This window comes from Etheostoma cragini, chromosome 7 (assembly GCF_013103735.1).
Source record: "Etheostoma cragini isolate CJK2018 chromosome 7, CSU_Ecrag_1.0, whole genome shotgun sequence".
Lineage (NCBI taxonomy): Eukaryota > Metazoa > Chordata > Actinopteri > Perciformes > Percidae > Etheostoma > Etheostoma cragini.
In genome coordinates this window covers 13,097,138-13,118,809 of record NC_048413.1, presented here as the reverse complement: position 1 = coordinate 13,118,809, position 21,672 = coordinate 13,097,138, and the positions used below count along the sequence as shown (strand labels likewise).

The 21,672-nt window shown below is 41.1% G+C and overlaps 2 protein-coding genes across 9 annotated transcripts in view; both read right to left on the bottom strand.

Moving 5' to 3' along the window:
- Window positions 1-3,914: 3,914 nt before the first annotated feature.
- On the bottom strand, window positions 3,915-16,505 carry wnt5a (wingless-type MMTV integration site family, member 5a). 2 transcript variants are annotated; one of them, XM_034877430.1, is made up of 5 exons: window positions 15,466-16,505; window positions 12,544-12,692; window positions 10,292-10,539; window positions 6,398-6,690; window positions 3,915-5,792 (listed from the first exon to the last, which is right to left on the bottom strand). In XM_034877430.1, the coding sequence occupies exons 2-5, from the start codon at window positions 12,678-12,680 to the stop codon at window positions 5,334-5,336; spliced, it is 1,137 nt and encodes a 378-aa protein (XP_034733321.1). In that variant the 5' UTR covers window positions 12,681-12,692; window positions 15,466-16,505; the 3' UTR covers window positions 3,915-5,333. The 2 variants fall into 2 exon arrangements, with proteins under 2 accessions (XP_034733321.1, XP_034733322.1); XM_034877431.1 differs by lacking the exon at window positions 15,466-16,505 and adding an exon at window positions 13,745-14,157.
- A 1,721-nt stretch (window positions 16,506-18,226) lies between these two features.
- The window catches only part of LOC117947513 (ERC protein 2), a 142,014-nt gene continuing 138,568 nt past the window's right edge, over window positions 18,227-21,672 (bottom strand). For all 7 annotated transcript variants that reach the window (XM_034876496.1, XM_034876500.1, XM_034876502.1 and 4 more), the window contains one exon: window positions 18,227-19,656. The gene's annotated coding sequence lies outside the window, so the exon portion shown is untranslated. The remainder of the gene's footprint in view (window positions 19,657-21,672) is intronic.

Genomic DNA, 21,672 nt, shown 5'->3' with positions numbered 1-21,672 from the left:
TCAGCAGTGTTTGATAGGCACCAGATTGAATTGATTGTTTTGAATGTGTGGTTAACATTTGTGACAGCAGTGTGTTAGCATGTGAGCAAAGTGCTGTAAATCCACAGTGTTGTGCACAACACCTAGTTAAAAGTCCTGGGATGAGCATGTAGAGTTTTGAAAACTGTGTTCAAGCAATGAAAAACGAACTAGAGTTTGGTCCACATGAACCGGTGCTGTTCCAACTGTAGTTAGAGTTTTCCATGTGGCTCCAGTTGTGCTCACTGTAGTTTAGCAATAAAAAAAAACTGTAATAGTACAAACTGAGGATGAGGACGAAAAGGGAAAAGGAATCTCAATAAATGCCGTGCAATACTTTAACCATAACTGGGTAGAGCTGCGCTAATGTCGGAGCAACCCCGGGGGCCCACTTTTGTGTAATCCACGAAGGCTTAACAGGCTGACAGAATCACTCAGCTACTAACTCTGACCTGGCACTCAGCTCCCTGTGGGGCATAGCCACACACACACACACACACACACACACACACACAAATATGTAGACACATCACCACCACCACCAGAGAAGACAGAAGAAAGAGAAGTTCCCCTGGCAAACCACAAACAAGTGAGTCAGTTCTGGTCTTGTAAACATGTCTCATTGTGTAAAATATTGCACGCACTCTGAGAGGAAGCCATAACACAAAGATGAGATGACTGTTAGAGTGTATGTAACCTACACTAACTTAAGAATGGAGTTGTGTGGAAAGACAGAGAACGCAGAGCATTGACTACATGAGAACAGCGGATCTCAGAGTGGAATACTCCACACAGTGAATGTTTACCTTTTTCGTGAAAGTTCTATAAAACCAATTAAAGCGAGGATTGATTGAAACGAGGAAAAACGTCACGGTTCTCTGATATTTAAGACAGAATAACAGATTAGAATCCTTAACACCGTCCTTTGAAGGTTAATATGTTTGAACATCTGTGAGCAATAAAGCAAGATGAGCTGCAGTGCAGTATGGTTATCCAGTACTACACACACACACACACACACACACACACTCCCACACACATAAACACACACACAAGCCTCAGTCTTGCACATTGAGAAATTGTGACCTATATGTATAACCTTTCTATTTTCGGCCGGAGTTGTGCCCCATTGAAACAACTTGTGGTGTGAGCGGTTTCTGGGGGGACACTGGGATAGAATTGGCAGTGAGAGAAGGGGGAGCCGGTAACTCTGTGGCACCGACCCGTCTCTCTGATCCAGTCCAGACTATTTGCGACGTCACAGTGTGGTGTCCTGCCCTCTTTCTGTAAAACATATGACCACAATCCCAAATAGCTCTAAATGCAGCTCTGTGGAGCGCTTTCATTTTGGCTCCGTTGTCGCTTTTTGAGCATTTCACAGTACAAGCTGGGGAATGGAACAAGCTCCACTTTGGCTCGGACTGATGAGCTTTGCCAGAGCTGTTGCCCTGACAGCTAATGTGTTCTGTTTTCTGAGTCTTTAGAGCACAAAGCTGGTCAGTACTGATCAATACAGTTTTCTGTTTTTATGCAATTGTAGATGTTTTCTGCAGTGACAGTTTTACAGTGTTAAAAGGTAGAGTCGTGGTTTAATTTGGTTATTTAAAACCCGCAGTAAGACTACTGACGTGCACCAAATTCACCCAGCCACTATGTAGCGTGAAAGAAAATGAGGGGGATAGGCTAGAGTTCAAACTGAGGTTTTGTTTCACAGATGGTAAAATGGGGTGTGAATGTTTTATATCAATATGTGCAGCCTGGTATATTGCAGTTACAGTAGAACATTAGTTCAGCCTTTTCCACTGCAGGAACATAATCAACAAAATATTTATGAATCTTCAAAGTTGTGGTGAGCAGATCTGGCTTCAGCAAAGGGAGGTTGCCTTAAATCAACAAGCTGCTTTGTTTAAGGAAAATACAACTTGTCACATAATCGTCCTGAAGAACCTCTGGGGAATTTAAATGCAGTAGAAGAAGAATAGAGTAAAACCACTCGATGAGCCCAGGCAACCTCAGTCTTCCAGCCTGAGTGGCCCATTCATCATCATAATTATCACCCTTGCATGAATACAAAAACACACATGCATACACACAAATACAATCAAGTATTTCACACGCATATTTCAACATTTTAAAATTATGAAACTTTAATGTACATTTCTGTAAAGAGTTGTTTCTATTTATTTTCTAAGGGGAAAGGAAGATTTAAAAAAGGGAAAAAATCCTGAGAACAATGTGGAAGAAAGCACCTTTACTATAGACAGGCTGTTTTCTTAGATAAACTGTGAAGAGCAGATGACAAAGAGATGCCTAGGTTTCCACCAGTTCAAAACATCTGCCAAGCACCTCCCTCCCTAAGTGTGTATGCTCTTGTGAAGCTACAATGAGCTCTCGTGGTCAATTCTTAATTGTGTGTGAAACCTAAGTAATAACCTTATCACCCTGTGACCACAGCCCCAAAAAAGACGGTGTTATTCTCTGCAAAACGAGCGTGTAAGTATTTACACGGTTGCCCGCATTATCTGTCAAACTGGGGGTGGGAGGGGAGAGAGGGGCAGGTGGGGAGAGGCCTGCCAAAATCAGACGTCCAAGCATTTTTTTGAACGTTTGAAAGTGTCCTCTGACTGAGTTTGTCATACCTGTGCACCTGTGGGTCTCAGGTTTCCTCTGCCTGCTGAATCAGCCTGCTGTGCACCTGGATTTCTGTTTATGCTATTGCTGTAGGAGTCCTGCTGGTATGTAGTCACTCACTCTAGCTGACATGCAAGGAGCCTCATCCAGCATGTGCGAGTAGTTTCTCACCTTCAAGAAAATAACAAGGTTGACGGGTGATTTCATATCCTTATAAACCCTGCTGTTGACAAAAGGATAAATTATGCAAAAACGACTGCTGTTCTTGGTCTCCTTTGAATCTTTCTTTTTTTTACACTTTCTCCCTATTTGTTAACCTTGTATTGTTGCTCCTTTCTTTCCTTATTGGCCTATGTGACACCAATCAGAAATGTAAACACACACTGGGGGCCAATTGACAGGGTCACATGTGGGATGTGCTCCTAAAGTCAGTATCATTTTCTCAATGTAAATATTAGTCAATGTCAGGACAGTTTACACTGTAATGGCAGTCCTTCAGCTCTACTTTCCTTAAAGCAGTGTCTGTCTCTGCTCCTCTCCCTTGGGCCTCTACTTATTACTCCCCTCTCGTCCAGCCCTCATGTAATCCCCCGTTTCTCATTACCCAATCAGCTTTCCTGTTCATCTCCTCTTGAGCTTCAGCAGTCTCTGACAAGGCCCAGTCCTCTTCCAGACAGCCCCCCCCCCCACATTGAAAATCCCCCTTCTTCCTTTTCTCCTGACACAATATGATCAATCATTCCATTAACTGATCCCCTGTCATTGGACTGTTGAGGGGTGCTTATAATACAACCTCAACCACACCCTTGAGAGACACCCAATCTTCAGGCCATCTTCCAAAGTGCTCAAGAAATCGCTTGTCTTTGTTCACTACACGCAAACAGCTGTCACCCAATGTGGGTCCTGTCACTAAATCTGCCCATAGGTGAGGAGGAGACTGAATGAAGGAATGTTCCGAAAAACCCTGAAATGCTGTTCAATTTAGAAAAAAAAGAATTGTCAGATCTTGTTGAATGGAATCACATCAAATCTCTATAAAAAGGTGCACCAAGTTTAAGAAGATAAACATTTGGCATTGTACATGTAGAAAGGAAAATGTCAGGAGATAAAATGATTTTGGCACAGACAAACAAGACTTACATACTGTGAGTAAATACATTTCTGCTGGTTTTACATTTGATATTTATTGAAACAAAGCCAAATTGTAAAAAGTAACAAAATATCAGCTATAGCATATTACGTTAACTGTAATAAACCTCAAATTCATGGAGAAGCTTATAAATATACATATTTGGATTGGCAGAAACAGTTTTGTCTATTAAGAATCATCACAGGGATAGTGAGCAGTTAACTGAGTGGTACTGGAAATATGTGGTGATGTTAAAATCTCAACATCTGTGATATATAGTATATATATACACGTCTGTGTGTGTGTGTGTGTGTGTGTGTGTGTGTGTGTGTGTGTGTGTGCGTGTGTATAACAGTAAATCTGAACATTAGTGATAAAAAGTAGTTTGTGTTTTGAGACAATAAGGTGCATTTCCCTTTACAAAAACAGTGAAGAGCCGCATTAGTGAGAACACAATTTTAAAAAGTGACTTCAAAACTTGTGATGTCCAACTAAATTTTGATCTATGATGGAGATGATGCTTTTCTGTTTTAAGCTAAGCAAAGGATCTGGTTAAAAGAAAAATAAATATAGTTTACTGATTGGTTGGATAGACATACTATATACACACAGAACATGGAATATTTCACCACTGTAACCACAACATTGCCCATATATTTTCAAACCATATTAAAGTATTGTAGAATAATGTTAAATGGATAATCTGAATTAATATGGAAAAGAATGTAGGCTATAATATTGATATATTTGCTGATGCACTGTAGTTAAAAAAAGACAGCTGAACAGACACGCACAGACAGGTTTAAGCCTCTGTATCAAAGTGCATAATGGTGGAGGGCTTGTTGCAGCACCTGGGTAACTAAGGCTTCTGGGACAGCTTAATAATGGCCCAATCCCCAAATAGCCCTCTTCTGGTACCCCTTGTACTCCAAGGACTCGTACGAACCAACAGCTTTACTTACTCTACATGTGGTGAGAGGGGACAAGTAGACCTTGGTTTGGATGTAAAGGCCGGTTTAGGACTGGGTCCATGAATACACACCCATACACTACAGCACACAGGCATTCTCCTCTCAACACACTCATTCTCAGACAACTAACCAGGACCTCCTAGTCAACTATGTCACAAATATCAAACACCAGTCTTCTTATGAAAATCAGAAGCACGGTCCAATTTCGCAATCAGTGTGACCCATTTGACAAGAAAAATTGTGTTTTTTGATATTAAAAAAAGGGTGCGGGAGATTTCCAGCCAGTTTTAGGCACCTTGAATGGGTTGAAATCGGCTGATGTTGCAGGGGGCAAAATAAAACATTATAATCTCAAAATAAATATTTCACAAAACTCTCAGTTTCTGAAGACAGATTTTTTTTGTTGAAAAAAAGGTTTAGTCTTTTTGCAATGGCATAATTGTTTAACTCTATAAATATAATTTATATAGTTTCTTTCTTCCATTCTCTCTCTGTGTTCAACTCCTTTGCTCTTCTGCTCACGGATACACACAGATGTATGCCCATCGTCTGCAAGGAAACACACACAGGCAACACTCCTCTTCTCACTTGCAGACGAATTGGTCTACGATTTTGGTGCAGCGCTTGCACTTGACGTAGCAGCACCAGTGGAACTTGCAGTGGCAGCGCTCCACGATCTGGGCCTTGTACTGGTCGTAACCGCGGCCGCAGCACATCAGCTCACACCCATCCATGCCCTCCGAGGTCTTGTTGCAAAGGCGCCCCACTGTGCCCAGGGAGCCTGTGCTTTGGTTCTTCAGGCAGTAGTCTGGACTGGACTCAATGTACACCAGGTCGTGGCTTGTGGGAGCGTTGAACTTGCTGTGCATTTGCACCAGCTTTCCACGTGTGTTGAGCTTCATGGAAGCAGCACTGTCATACTTTTCCTTCAGTGCATCGCCCACCTTGCGGAAGTCAGCCAGCTGCAGCCAGCAGGTTTTCAGGCTGCAGGAGCCTGATACCCCGTGGCACTTGCAGGACACATTGGCAAGGTCTGACACCGTCTGACAGAGGGGAGAGGAAATTGATTAATTGATTTATAACCAGATGAAGAACTTGCAAAAAGATGTTTTGTTATGTGGCAAACTGCAGAAAAATGTCCAAGCGAAACATGCTTCACATTTCTAATTTGACCTGTCTGCATAAATATTTACACAATGTGCAGCTCATGATCTCATAAGGCATCACTTTGCCATAAAGGACTGAATGATCCTGTCCATGTCTTGAATAAATTGTTGTCCACTCATTTGTCCTGCTTGAAAGAGAACAGCCTGGCAACAGATATCTTGCATTAAGTTTTCTTTGAGGCGGTTTCAAAATTTTTGGAAAGGAAAAGAAACCCCAGGGCTGCCTCCAATGACTCCATCTCCCTACAGATCAAAGCATCAGGAGGGGAGAGCTGACAGAGCTGTTACACAGATGATCAGCTGAGACCCGTCTGATTGCCCTGGATTGTCTCACTTCCAACTACACTTGCGCTTTCTATCACTGGTTGGTTCTAATTCTACGACCTGCAGTTTATATATCACAGCTTGCTTTGTATTTACTGATGTGTGTGTGTTGGTAGATATATAAATATATACATATATTAAAAAAAACTGTGACTTACCCGCCTTCCAGCCTCATTATTGTGAATATTCATCATCAGTCGGGCGCTTTCATACGAGCCTTTGGGGTAGCTCTTCTCCCTCTCACGTGCGTCCACAAATTCTTTGGAGAACCGGTAGCCATAGTTGAGGTTGTCTCCGCAACCGCCCCACAGCCAGTCACGTGGCAGGTCTTTGGGGCGAGCGGCACGGCTGCACCCACAGCTGGAGAGCTCGCCCTCTCTGCAGGCACGGCTCACCGCATTCACCACCCCTGCTGCGCTGATGGCATACGTGAATGCAGTTTCTCGGCTTCCTGCAGACACACAATCAGCAACACTGTGTCACATTTGACACAATTTAAAACAAAGCAAATCAGAAATGGATGTTTGTCATTTTGAACATGCATCAATACTGCTTCCATTTTTCTAGGTTATCCATGTATATTTATTTTATACCATAGTATGTGTCACTGTTAATCTATGTGAACTGTGATGTCTATATGACAGTACTGACCATACATTTAATGTTACAGCGAAGAGCTGCATTTTCCTCATCAACATGTTAAGCGGGGGAACCTATTTTGCTGTTATTGGGCTTCAGCCAGAGAGAAGAGAGCGCCCTCCAGTGACAGATATCCTTCTTAACAAGAAACTGCCCTTTTACCAAAATTAAGTGACAATTTTTTTACTTTAACTGTCATGATTGACTTCTAGCCTCAACATTTCTAGCCTCAACATAAAGAGGTAGGAATTCTTGAAAACCTCACTTTATAAACTTTTTTTAAACTAAAGTTGTTTCTATTACCAATCCATTACTCTAGACAATGCTACAGATAAGCAGAAGATAAGGAGATAAGCATCAAAAGCAGCAGACAGAACTACAGGGGTTTGTGTTGACATTGAAGACAGCGCTGCTACAAAATAACAATGCACAGCTCATATACATGCTGGGCCAAACCTTCAGAGAGTGTGTTATAATGAAAATAACAGATGAACAGAAAACCAGAGATGAGGGAGTAGAAAGAAAAGATGACTTAAAAGATAACTCAAGAAAGGACATTGAAGAAAAAAAGCACGCAATAAAAAAAAAAAAAGAGTACATACACATGCACTTAAAATCACAAAAAAGCAGGAGAAAAAAAAGACTATGCAGAAGAGAAAAGTTTAATAAAAAAATCTTGTGGAAAGTCTGAAAGATGTTCACATGGGAAGCTCTGGCAAGAACACAGGTGATCATAAAGAGCCGGGGGATTTAGTAGTCTAGTACAACTTTTAATCCAGTCTGAGGATATTGCCCAAAAAAGGACCTGTGGACAGACAAACTGTCGTCCTCTACGCTGCTGCCTCCCTTCTCCTTTACACCATCCTGGAGCTAGCCAAGCCAGACTTGGAAGGGGGTCTGAACCCAACCATGGAAGCAGCCCCTGGAGCTCAGCTTTAAATCCCAATCAGTGTCCTTCCGCTGAGGTGTCAAGTAAGGAAGTACAAATGTATCTATACTTCACTGGAGTAATTATTTTACAACAAACGTTTTGCTTTCTGCTCCTTACATTTTATAAATGTACTTGTTACTCCTATTTGAGTTCTGCTTGTTTTCATTTTGGCTTATCATCGTTAAAAAAACACAAACACAAAAAACAAAATCCTATCCAGAAAAATCGTGCCAGTCGGATCAAATTTATTTGATTGTGGTCGGATGAGAAGTATGAACATATACCATTCCGACACCCTATTGGGTTGTAGGCAATCCATCGCACCTGCACGTTACACAAATCACATCACACTCCAGCAAGGAAGTAGCAGACGTACGTAGCCTAGTATGAACATGTCGGTGGCAGAGACTCAAGAAAACTTGAGCGAAATGTCCCAACCAAGCACCAGCGAGGAGGCTGGTAGCGAGGAAGACCAGCCAACCCTTCAACTTCCCCTGCCGTACCTGGAAGAACTTTTCTAAATGGTTGGATTCAATAACAACTCCTTTTGAATGCGCTGTAAGCTCAGCGCACCCAAGTACCATTGTACCATATATACCAATTGTTTCCAAAACTTGCCCTATAGTCTAATTTGAAAAATCATATTAATTTTTTCCCTTACGTTACTCTTTATTCTTTAAGTAGTTTTGAAACCAGTACACTTTTACTTGAGTAAAAAGCTTGAGTTGATACTTAAACCCTAGTATGTATACTTCTACTTGAGTAATGAATGTGAATACTTTTGACAGCTCTGGTCCTACGCCAGAAGACAGACAGTAAGACAGAGTTTAAGATGGACAGCCATAGAAGGGAGGACATGTTTACTTGGCCCAGAGTGGTCTGACATGGGAGCAATGTCGGGGAGGGAGGAGAGGAATGGGGAAATGGCTGTTGAAGAGGTTTCTATGAAGAATGAACTTTGGAGAGGGAGTCAGCAGTGCCAGAGACACAGACAGGCAGAATCACCAAGAGTAGCGTAAAAACGCAGATACGCGCATATGTGCACACACAATGCCATACAGGGTAAGCTCACAAGTTCAGCACATTAAAGGGTTGGTTCATCAAAATTTAAAAAGAAACAACGCTAATTGTATCTGTCTTGCAGATAGTTTCAGTTTGGGTGCTCATATTTCCTACATCGCTCCAATACGATGCAAGTGAATGAAATTTAGTTTATTGTTGCTCACAATATTAAATTTTAAGCATTCACATAAAATGTCTCTTTCCTAAAACTGGATACTCTGGATCATCAGCAGACCTCGGTGTGATCAGTTTTCAGTTGAACTACTTTCTAACTAATAAATCGTCACCAAGAAAACGGTTTACAGTATGTTCTGATCATCCAGATTAATGGGAAAAGTATTACTGGAAAGAAACATTGCTGTTGAGCACATTAAAAGGTTTTTAAAGATGTGAGCGCCGCATTCATCATTTACTCTATTATTTGCATTGGGTGGAAGCAGAAATCTCAGATAGATATCCCATAAACTGGACAAAGGCATGCGATCTATGTAGGTGAGAACTTCTTTTTTTAAAGAATTTTGGATATACTATATCTTTACAAACGACCAAAATGAACAAAATGCCAACCCCTCTGCATGTGTTCTTTAGAGGAATTTGAAAGGTTTCCCAAATGTAAGCAACACAAGAGCTGATTTTTGCAACGCTGCAGCCAAGCCTGCTGTAACTCTATGATCACACTGACACTGTATAGGTTCATTTTAATTCAGCTTGAAAGTTATGATCAATAAATGGTAAACCACCTTTACATTAGCCCTGAGATGAAGGCCCACATCCAAAGAAAACTCAAACAAACCATGTTAAATGATAGGATCCAAGAGTGGGGATCACTACGAAAGGATTGTAAAGCTCTTGAACTTTCTATAAGAGATCCGAGCACACTACATGCACGTGTGCACACAGTTTAATCTCTGACAAGGTGATATATTGGTGCATACACTGCACTCCCATTACTTGTAAATACAGTGAAGCTACAGCCCAGCTCCACAGTGTGTGCATCTGTGTGTTTGTGTGTTAAAGTAGATTAGATTGCTTCCCATTCATCAGGGGAAAAGCAGATTCTCTGACTCCCTCCTGCTCCATGTCGGGAGCTGGTTTAGCAGGCCAAAGCCACATGTGATTTATCCAGCAACCTCACCCACCAACTATTCCTTCCACACAGCTGCTGAGAATCAACAGCTCCATACACATCTCTCACACACACACACACACACACACACACACAGACACACACACACACGTCGCAGTGCAGCTTAGAAGTCAACGTTGGAAGCTTAAAACACCATCAAGCAGAATGCACCGAATCTAAATTACACCAGTGAGTGAATATGAACTGAACACACATTGTGCTGCTGTGTTTTAATGCACATATTTCTAAGAAAGTATTCTTTTTTTTTTATTAGTTCCTTTGCCAATCACTTACCTATTTGCATGACCCTTCCAAAAACCGAGGAGTTGTCCACCGTGCTGCAGTTCCAGCGCCGATGTCTGAACTGGTATTGGCACTCTCTGATGCCTGTTTTGGCACCTTCACCGATGTACTGCATGTGGTCCTGGTAGAGCTGGCACAGCTTCTTTTGGCCCTGCGACAGGCCCACCAGCTGGCTGCACAGAGGCTGGGCACCGATGATGTAGGCCTCCGGGATCAGTAAAGGGTTCATGGCCAGAGACCTGGATGAGAGGGGAACACATAATGCAGTTGTTTTCACTTGTTTGTCACTATGACACTAATGTTCCCAAATTTTCACAATCAACAGATGATTGTGCTTGATTAGTTTCACCTCAGGGTTAAATCCTCGTTAAATCAGTGAAATGAGGTGCAGTTATTTATTGAATGAAATACAACCCTTTATACTCTTAGCTCTTGATACTTGACTTACAGCAGTCATGAGCGATTTTGGGCCAAGAACATACAGTAAAAGGAAGCATATACAAGCCAGTCACAGAACAGGACAAACAATGAAGAAAATGTTAAGTAAACATAAAGGATAGAGTGAAAGAAAGAATGCATCATGTAAAGAGGCAAAACTAAGAAACTCTGAATAAAGAAAAAGTATGTTTGTCAGTGTCCTTAAGCAGATGTTGCCAACCTTGTTTACCTATGAACCTTTATAGCCAAACAATGCCATGTCAGTGACTCTTCATCACAGGTTGCATTTTACGTCTATAAGTCTTAACATCTCTCGGTTTCATCTTAAAACGTGTTTTTGATGCCTTAAGAGGTAAAGAAAAGAAAAAAAAGAAATCGAATAATCTCCTCATCAAAACTGAACAGAGAAAAAAAAAGGAATAAAAATGGAATTAAAAAAGAGAGAGAGAGAGAGAGAGAGAGAGAGAGAGAAACATGGGCAAACACAAAGAGAGAAACACTAGTATGAGCATCTGGTTCCAGGCCACAGGATAATTAAAGCAGCCCATCCCTGAGCCCTAAGAGAAAGACAATTAGCCCCCAGTGTAACCTGATCAACTGGGGAAAGTCAGCAGCAAGGAAACACGGAGTGAATACACATACACCGACATATACACAAAATAAAATAAATAAATCAAAACACACACACACACACACACACGCACGCAAGCACATGGTCCGCGGCTCCAACACTAAATCATTCACACCTGTGTCTCTTCTCAAAGAGGAAACTGAAAGACACAGACAGTTTGCGATCCAAACTCAGCTTTCCAGATTGTGTGTGGTAATGTGTGAGTCCTCCACTGGTAAATCCAACTCAGTATTGAAACTTCACTGTAGTTGCCCGCTGAGGTGATCACAATAAAGTGGGTTTCTATATAAATCCTTTTCAAAATAATTGTTTAAATTATTATTTTCATATAATTAGGCAATCGCTGCATTATGTCACTACTGGCTTTGATCATTTGATGTCATTCTGGCTCATTTGAAGTATGGAAAAAGTGTGGGTTTACTGTAAATGCTCTATGTTCTTCTACAAGCACTTAAGTTGAGATACACAAGTATCCACATGCGCACAATTAGACAAGAGGATGTAAAGAGTTGTGATTTGCCTTGAGTAGTGCCTCTACGGCAACTGATAAACAGTATTTTCCCATTTAAGAAGTACTGCGTTTAAGTGTATGTTTAAGTGCAGCATGCTCAAATATAGAGTTTTCTAATAGCAGTAGGACGTGGGTCAGCAAACACACTCACATGTACACTCTGACACACACATTGTTCGTGTTTGCACATATTTGGACGCCGACTCATAAACCACAGCATTCTATGTTTTCTATAATATTCATAATTTTGGTTTGGCAATACGCGAAGAAAGAAAATAAGGGAGAAAAAGGTCCTTCCTGAAAATCTAATGTGCTACAGTCAGCATGTTGTGTTACTTCATATGTGGTGCAACTGAAGCTGAGGAGGCTTACATAGCAAACAGGCACACACACAGGTTTGAAATTGACTCTTAAACTCACAGACAAACATAAACACTAACAAAATGTTGTAAAAACATTTTCTACCCTAAATCTTTGGCTTTTTGAAACTCTTTTCAGACTCCACTACTCTATTTAGAAATGTGACTCATCTACTAATGTAAAGAGAAGAATTTTCCTTTTGAAAGCTGACAATCTCCACAGGCCGTGACACAAATAAACACACCGTGAAAATTTGAGACACAACAAATACTGTATATATAAGGAGAGAAAATGAATGCATACCACCATGAGTTGGCCTCGACCACCACCTGCATGAGGAGTGTGAGGAGTGTGAGGGCAAAGACACAGTTTCTGGAGTCCAGCACGCTGCCAACGGGCCAGCAAACCGGCCGACTCACACAGCCCAGCCCCAGGTTCATACTGCTGCCGATCTGAGAGAGGGCAGAAAAAAAAGGATGGGTGTCCGTCAAGGATGGTTGTCAGTCTGGATTATTGTCTCAACACAGAAAAACACAGAGACAGAATATATGTCATGCCAATATGTATGAAGGGAATGCGAGGGGAATTCTTTCAGCTGTGTGACTGCATAACTAAACTCTCTTTTTTACACGCAAACAGCCCCGTTGTGTGTGTGATGAGAGCCCTAAGGCCATCAATGCTTGCACAGCAGAGCAGTCTTTTGGCAGCAGGTTTGAGTGTGAAGCACATACGACTGATAGACGTGCCAGAGAAGACACAATGACCATGAAACCCCAGCTAGACACATTCCTGACAGTTCCACTTTACTCAGAGAAAGAAACACACAAAGGTAGGGAGAGCCAGAAAGAGGGTCTTGTCAGATTAATTGAAAGTGTGTGCGCTTAATTTTAAATCCATTGTAGCCTACATGGTAACTGCTGACATAAGGGCCAAAACTCAATTGTCTCAATTTTAACAGTTATGACTCAATTTTTTATGCAAAAATTGTTAACTCAAAATGAAGTCTAAAATACACTGGTTCATTTTGATCTATGGTAGGTCTGATTATGTTCATTCCTGGTGACAAGGTTTTTGTTCTGCAATTATGTAGGCTTCATAAGACACATCCTTCAGAAAGGATCACACAATTGTTAATTAAAAACATCTTGATATGACTTAATAGGAATATTTATAGAGCATGGAAATGGCTTGCTTTTTTAAATGGTTTCCTCCTTGAGAACTGTAATGCATATGCCAATTGCATGTGTAATTTGGCAAATAACGGTCATGTTTCTATAATTATCGTGAAATTAATTTTGAAATGTACGACTGTGTGTCGAAATAAAGGATCCACGTCTGCGGATGATGGCCTGGGCCTGGTTCCATTGGGCAGCCTTTTCCCTAACGAAAACTACAAGCAATTAAAAAAGGGAAAAAAATGCAATTATCTGCAAGCAACTGCGTGTCTTTGGTTATAGTCTGGCTGCTATGTAGGCAGAAAATGAGTTAAAATAATTAGCCTTACATTTGCGAGTTGAACCGATGTGCCAGTCTTCCAGTTGGGCCGTGTGTGAATTTCGGGACTCAACAGCTCTAATTTGTCACGCTGCGTTATTTTCCAGGGTTGAGTCGTGGAGACCTGGGCCTGCCTGCCTAATACTCATTAAAGACAAGGCCAAGTTCACCATCATTCACCCTACGCACGCGCGCGCACACACACACGAGCATGTGCTTTCAGTTTGTGCACTGCTTCAGTAATAGTTGGTGAGGTTATGTTTCTTGCAGTTCTTTCACATAAATTAAACCAATAATCCACAGAGGGCGGCGGTTTTACACTGATTTTAAAACAACTAATTGGAGTTGTCACGCCTGCCAGGAAGCGGAAGGATTTAAAAAATAACGATATGTGTTTTAATTTACAGATAATTAATTTTTTACAATTATTTCAAGCAAGACCAGTCATCGGGAGTAACTCAACATCTGGGGTTACGCATCGATTTCATTGTGCATATTCATATGGAAACGTAGGCTACCGTCATGATTCCACAGGTGTGTGCAATTATCTGACATTTCACAATTGAATCTTAGCCAATCAGAGCAGAGAACAGCAAGTATTCGATTTAAAAGACAAAGACGCGAGACTTATTTTTGAATTAAGATTTCGTAATACTGCTTAAGTATTTTATTTCAGTAAATATTCAACACTATACATAACTTTATTAAAAACGCAAATAGGCTGTACATTGCTGTATTTGGTATTCCTACTGCAAGCTGCGTAACTCATGCGCTCCGTGACCCCTGGAAACGATTTGACCCGGTTGAAATATTCATTTGGACTTCACTGGATGACTGACGACTAAGAAATTCACTCATTAGTGAATTTAAACATTAAAGCTGAGAAAGAAAAGTAGAGTACCATTTTTTTATGAGAAAAATGTTCTTGAATTATTTCACAATTAGGTCAAATTTGGGCCCGTGTCTTTTCTCTGGCTGCCACCTTTGGCCAAACTATCTAAAATAGTATTTCAATTTAATACATTAGCAATGAAAAATCTAGGCAACAACTATTGTTTTAATGTGAAGGGAAAAGCACCAGGATGCTAAAAGAGTGAAATTATGACAACTTTTTAATAAATGAACTATTTTTAAATGACTACATTTAAAATAGGCTATGATAATATGTATAGTAACAATAATGAGATTTGTGTGGAGTATGTGTTTGTGTTAAAAAAAAGAAAGAAAAAAGCAATTTTATGAAAAGGGCACATTTTCCCAAACTGCATGGCACCGTAATTGACTGACTAATGAGTGAAGTATTATCCGCATTTAACAACGCGAAATAATGAGTCTCCTTTACTGCCTGTCCTGTTGTTTAGAAAAACCAGAAGAGGGAGCCAGGTACAAATGTTTGATAAGGAGAAGCAGCACAAAGAACATTGCCTGACTTTCAATGGGAACCGTTAACAATGGACACAAAAACAGACCATTTTAAAACAATTAATTCATGGTTAATTTTTGCTAAATTCCTTTTTTTGTTGCCAAGCAGGACACTGACACATGGGGCACAGTTGATGCAGTGAGGGGATTGTATGTTTTACACATCTGTCAAGAACTTTCGTCCACATCCAGGAACCAGTAGGCCTACTAGTCCAAAAAGGTCCCACTGAAACGCGCATTTTCCATAGTCTAAGATCAACTGCGGCTGCATGGAAAAGTGAATGTACCAGGAGACCTATAGCTACTCACCGGGGAGCACAGCCTGTTAGAAGTTGTAATCCACTTTCAGCAGACGATATAAAACCAATAATCCAAGAGCAGGCCAGGTGGTTTTAAGATGTCCTTTTCCGCTGCAGTGAAGACAAGTCTCGTCGTTTTATCCGGATTTCTTGGAAAGTGTTTGGATGGGGTGAAGAAAGCGGAACGCTAAAGCTAAGAGTCCTTTAGGTTTGGAGTTTGGATGAACACGGACACCCAACGATCAGTGAATGCGCTCCGTGCGCCAAACCGCTTGGAGGGCTTGTAGGAAGCAGTGGGATGTATAAAATGTGCAAAGACTGTCTTAGAAAATGCCCAGTTCCTTTATCGAATCAGTACGTGACTTTGCGGTAACTATCAACAAATGCAACCATCTACTGTAACCCAAAATACCACTGGCGGAAACGTCGGATGTACTTTGTCGATTCTCTTCTAATTGAAAACGGCTTACTTTTACAGTCGCTTTCCAAATAATAAAAAAACAGTCTCACAATATAACTAGACTATGTCAAATCAAAAACATAATGTGATGCACATTAAATCCAGCTGCTGACACGCTCAGGTCATAGTGCGTTCTACCTGCGGAAAGATCCACACGGTGATCCTCGCCACAAGCGACTTGTCAATTTACCTTCCATTCTGTGCAAAAAATGACTTTGACAATTCCTCAGCTTGATTTAAAAGTCCTCACATGCAAAAAAGTAAGTCATCCGCCTGGAAAAAAAAAACAGATGCCACAATTAATCGGCTCCAGACAGTATGCTCCAAAAAACTTTCCGCGCGGACTATCTCCAAACAGTGCGGCTTGGCGAGTGCGCACGGTGCCAGGGGGAGGAAAAGAGCACAGCGTGTGAACAACAGCCGCTTTACTGAGGCTCCCGAGTCTGTCGTACTCCCACACAGTAGGCTATGTGTGTGTCTGTGTGTTGAAGTGCAGAAAAGTATAACCGAGTATCCCCCCCCTCTCTCTCTCTCTCTCTCTCTCTCTCGCGCGCGCTCTCTCTCTTGCCCCTCACCTGCTCCAGTCACCTCCTCTCACAACTAGCACACTGCAGCATCGATGCGCAGCGCTAACACGTTAGATGGCGCATGCGCATCATATTTTGCCTAAAATCTCGTTTTTTCTTTTCTTCTTCCAGTCAACGACTTTCAAGAAGCAAGGAATTCGAATGTAGGTAAAATTGAGGAGGGGAAGAGAGGAACGAGAGAGAGCGAGAAGGGCGGAACAGGCTGTAACAAAACAAGCGTCTCTATTACCTAAAATAAACTTATAAAGCACCCAAGGCTATTACCCTATCCATACCAGAGCATAGTTAGAATTTTCACTGGCAGCAGATCGAGTTACCACTCAGTAAAATCAAGACAAGCAGGTCCATATCTTGTGCTTATACAGGCTGCTCTCATCACCTGAAGGCCTGTGAGCATTATGGTCATTACGGTAATTATTGTTTTATGGTACATTATCTCAAAACATGCTGCAATAATCCGGCGTTTTACAGTTCGATATTTTCAATGAACCCAATGAGGAGTGTCAGAGGGCAAAGTGTTTAATAGTTTCACGCGTGTCACTGGATGTTTTAGTCCGGGCACACTGAAGGCATTCAAGGGTGAAAGTTATTTTCAATTGCGCTAGACAGAATTTCATATGGATTTAGGAAAGTCAGATAGAATAACAGTCAGTAGAATTAGTTAAACAATGCTTAAAATTGATGGAAGTGGTCGGTCATCTGAATAACTGGCGGATTGCCCAAACCATGACTTAACAGGTGGTACAGGAGAAAGAGAGGGGGAAAGAAATTCATCCAAACATTTCTATGATACTGATCTTGTTGTAGCCTTAGTCAAGGGCAGTCAATCCTAATGATCTGCTATGGTCCTGATGAGTCATTCATTCCTTATTTACATAAAGGCAAAATACAAATGTAAATATGCATTTAAAACAAAACGGAATCATACAAAAAAAACGTCATTCTAAGCACCTCAAGAGAATCATTGATAAATTAGTTTAAAAAAAATATATGTATATACACATACATACACACACACATATATATATATATACATACACACACACACATATACATATATATACATATATACACACACCCATATATATATATATATATATATATATATATATATATATATATATATACACACACCAACACACACACACACACACATATATATATACACACACACATATATATATATATATGTAGTTCTGCTCATAATGGTTTTGCGAAAGCCATCATTTTGTCACACGTTTTCACAAAATGTGGATCTTTTTTAGGAATGTAACTCTTCATGTGACTGTGAATACCTGTGGCTGAATTGAGTGTGAAGTGCTTGCAAATCTCGCAAGAGTTCTGTTCTCAGCTAATGTTACCGTGGTGGATGCTGGAGGCTGTGACTGCGTCAAAGAGCACTTAAAACATGCTCAGCCACATTTCTGATCCCTCACCATGCCTCGCTACCCCTCCCTTCTCCATCCCCCCACGTTCCCCTAGGAAGAAAACTGGGCAACATCTGGCAGAGTTTATGAGAGAGAAAGAGGGAGAGAGAATTGGTAGACCATGAAAACTGGGGAGAATTCTTTCTTGGGCAGCGCAAGAGTCTATTGTTGTAGTTGCCATAGTGGCGGTGAAACTTTAATCTTGTGAAAATACCCATTGTTGTACTCAAATTAGCCAATAACACTGTCGATGCCTATGCTCACATTATTGTGTTTCTGATGAAGCATGTGTTGCAGTTCTTGTGAAAACAACTTTTATTCAAACCAAAGAAACAAGCTGGTCACTGCAACACGCTGTGGAACCATTCAAGGGTGAATACTGTTACCCCCCCAAACTTTCACAGTCATCACAATCACAAGAGCAGCATGAAAACACACACACACACACACACACACACACACACACACAGTACAAAAACTGTACATGATAGGTAAGGGCCAAATGGAAACACTGTTCGTCAAATCAAAACATAACACTGTATGTTATCGTCAACCTCCAGTAAAGTGAAAATAGTAATGACAGTGCTTTATAATGCAAGTCACTTCCTTATTAACAGAATCACCACTCAGATTCACAGGGTCAAAATATAGACATCAAAATAATACATCAATCATCAGCATAATAAGTCACATACAGCTGTTAAAACTTCAAAAAAAAGAGAAGAAGCGTGGCACTCAAAACGGTTTTGGAAGTAGAAAAGCTAACAGAACATGATATTGGTTCATTAAACAAACGCACAGCAGGCTAAACGAACACAAGGAGAAATGTTTAAACAGACTGTTCTTACAGTAAGCTGGCTGATTTGGGGTCAGCCGCATTTCCTTCCCTGTTAATAAGAATCCAGATTTTTAGAGAAGGTGTAGGGTGATGTTTAAGCATTTGTGTGGCATCTTTAAGCCCACATTTGTTGTTTGTTTGTTTCCTTGTTGATCTCTTAGCAGTAATTGGGACATAGTCCAATAATGAGCAACTAGGACAGTTTACTGCGGAGTCCAAATAATTCCGATATATTCAGGTAGTCCCATTACAGTTATTTGTTTCAGCAGACAGGGTTGTCTCCTTTGGCACGGTACATTGAGAAGGTCTCTGTGGGTTGTGGATTTTGAGGTCCATGTTGTTATATTTACAAAAGTCCGATATTTATCTGAGGAAGTAAACACATCATGCCATCATAAACTAGTCCAGGACTAGTATGGGTTTATGGCTGGTTCCACTGGCCCCGTTTATCCACACCGGAAGTCCACAGTGGTGGAGTGATTGTGCAGTTGATTTGAAGCCGGAACTTTGTAGCCCCACAGTACTGTTAAATGAATTCAGCTCCCCGTCTACTGAAAACAACTAGGGAAATAAAGGCCGCTTGCCAATACCTTGAAGGTCCACAGAGATGACTGAAGGTCGTGTGAGGGTCATTCACCCACCCTCAGTGGGCCATTGCCAAGGTGACAATCAACAAACAGATGAACGCTTGTCCTCGATCCATTGAAATAGTGGGTCCTGGAGCATGTGTGTATTTATGTGTGTGTGTGTATGCATGTATATATATATATATATATATATATATATGTTTATAAGTAGGTCTGGTGGTGATGATGGTGGGAGGTACAGGCCGGTTCAGTTTGTATGCTTGCAGTTGAAGCTCTTGAATCTCTCGGTGCCTGCTCTACAGCTGTGGAAAGAAACATTAAGAAAGAATAATCAGTATGAGAGGTAAAGAATAAAAAACATATGCTGTAATCCACACAGGGATACGAAGATGCATCATGTAGCCATGTAGCAAATTTTTGTAAAGTTTTTTTTAAATTCTCTCTCATTAAAGGTTACATCATACAACACATTGCTTGGTGGTGGACAAAGAGAACTCAAGACACTCAGATCCAGTGTAGGTATTTTTTCTTAGATTGAGGTTGACCATTTTCTTGCTTGTAACTGTCTGGCGAGCCTCCAGAGCTCCTTAAGAATGCTCTAAATGCAGTTGGCAGCAGCCCAAACATCAAGTGCTCATTAATTTAAAAAAAACAAAAAAAAAACTGTTGGAATGTGTCTGTTATTCAGGCCGCACAGCAGTCGCCAACAACTCACTTCTTTCCTGAGGTTTAGGTTGTGAAAAAAAAGAAACAATGATGTATGTCTAGCTTGCTGGGGGCGCCTCATTGGCTGAACAAACAGGCCCCAAAATAACTACCAATCACAGGAAGACGTTATCATCCGTCACTCAGAGAAGGGATGATGATAGAACTTTAATTCAAACTTTGTTTGTAGGGGACAAGAGACGTTCACAGGTAAAGTTGGATAAACTATTGTGATAGAGACGATGTGACCTGCGTAATGACCCATAAGTCTTTGACGTAAGGGGATTAACATATTTAATGGTAGCATCTTAGGTTAGTGCATTGTGTAGGCAGAGAATTGTCAAATTGTATGGAATGTGTCCAGTTCTACAGGGCTGCTCACACGTCCTGCCTCCCTCTGATTGGCTGCCAGGCAGAGAAGGACCATCCATTACAGCCAGGAGTAAATAAACATGCCCAGCAATTAAAGTGCCATCATTTGTTATGCAATACGTGGTGCTTATGTATGTACACATCAACCAGCTTGCGTGTGAGTGTGACCAAATGTTTGTCTGCGCATGTACATGCTTGTGTGTGTGAATTTGTGCATGTGTGTTGGACGCCATTCTCAGGTTTCTTCACCGTCGTCTGCACATAAATTAATGATTTGGGGGCCAGAAAATCAACAAACATGGCCCTCGGCAGGGCATAATGGAGAGCACGACCTGGCTGTAGATGTGTTTGAAGACCGCTCCTCTTTCTTCTCTGTCAACACCTCACTACTTCCACACAACAGACGCATTCACTACACAAACTCACGTGTGACGCCTGTGTTCGTGTTGTTAATGAGGAAGTGTGTGTTGCTATGTGGTTATGAATGTGTGTACGCTTATCTGCCTATGATTATTTTACATGTCAGCATGTTGTGATAGAGTGTTATGGAATTTTATGTTCCTGAATTCTGTATTTGTAGATGTGATTGTGGCGAGCTTAAGAACATGTGACTAAGCAAAGCATATTATATCAGCCGGGAAAGCTACAACCATGCTCTGGATAATGTAGTGAGCTCAAATGGCTCTGACAGGCTGCTTAGAGCCTTTTTACCCCAACGGTCAATGTCCACAATTTTCTGCATCATCAGCTGCTAAAGGCGGCAAAAAAGGCACTTTCACATATACCGCACCGCAGAACTGTCTTGGTTTTATCTGGTTGAATTTCAGCTGGGTGAGCTACAATAAAGGGGATTACGCCGTTAAACGCGTTACTTTTTTCAGTAAGGAGTAATCTAATTGATTACTCTTCCCATCTTAATAACGCTGTAACCCTTATTGCCAAAAAATTAGACGCGTTAATATAATTGAAGCTGTTTTTTTCATCCGACCAACTCGATCTCTGAGCCGAGATGCAAAGACTTTTTTTCTTTCTTGGTTAGTGGGCCGTGCACGAGACAAGCGCATAAATGCTAAATAAATGATTGGCTGAGGTTGAGTAAAATTTAATGGAAGCCAATCAGAGGTGGAGTTGGGCGTGTGTTCTAAAGCATGCATAGTTGGACGCACAACAAACAACACAAGCAAGTCAGTAAACGATAGACAGGTATGGCGTTATGAAATCAAGGTGTGTGTGTGTGTGGG

Bases quoted from the DNA above. Each gene is read 5' to 3' on its own strand.
- wnt5a (XM_034877430.1), bottom strand. From the start codon at position 12,680: ATGAACCTGGGGCTGGGCTGTGTGAGTCGGCCGGTTTGCTGGCCCGTT. The intron at 10,540-12,543 runs GTATGCATTCAT...CCTCTCATCCAG, and splicing joins GTCGAGGCCAACTCATGGTG to GTCTCTGGCCATGAACCCTT. The intron at 5,793-6,397 runs GTAAGTCACAGT...CCCCTCTGTCAG, and splicing joins ATAATGAGGCTGGAAGGCGG to ACGGTGTCAGACCTTGCCAA.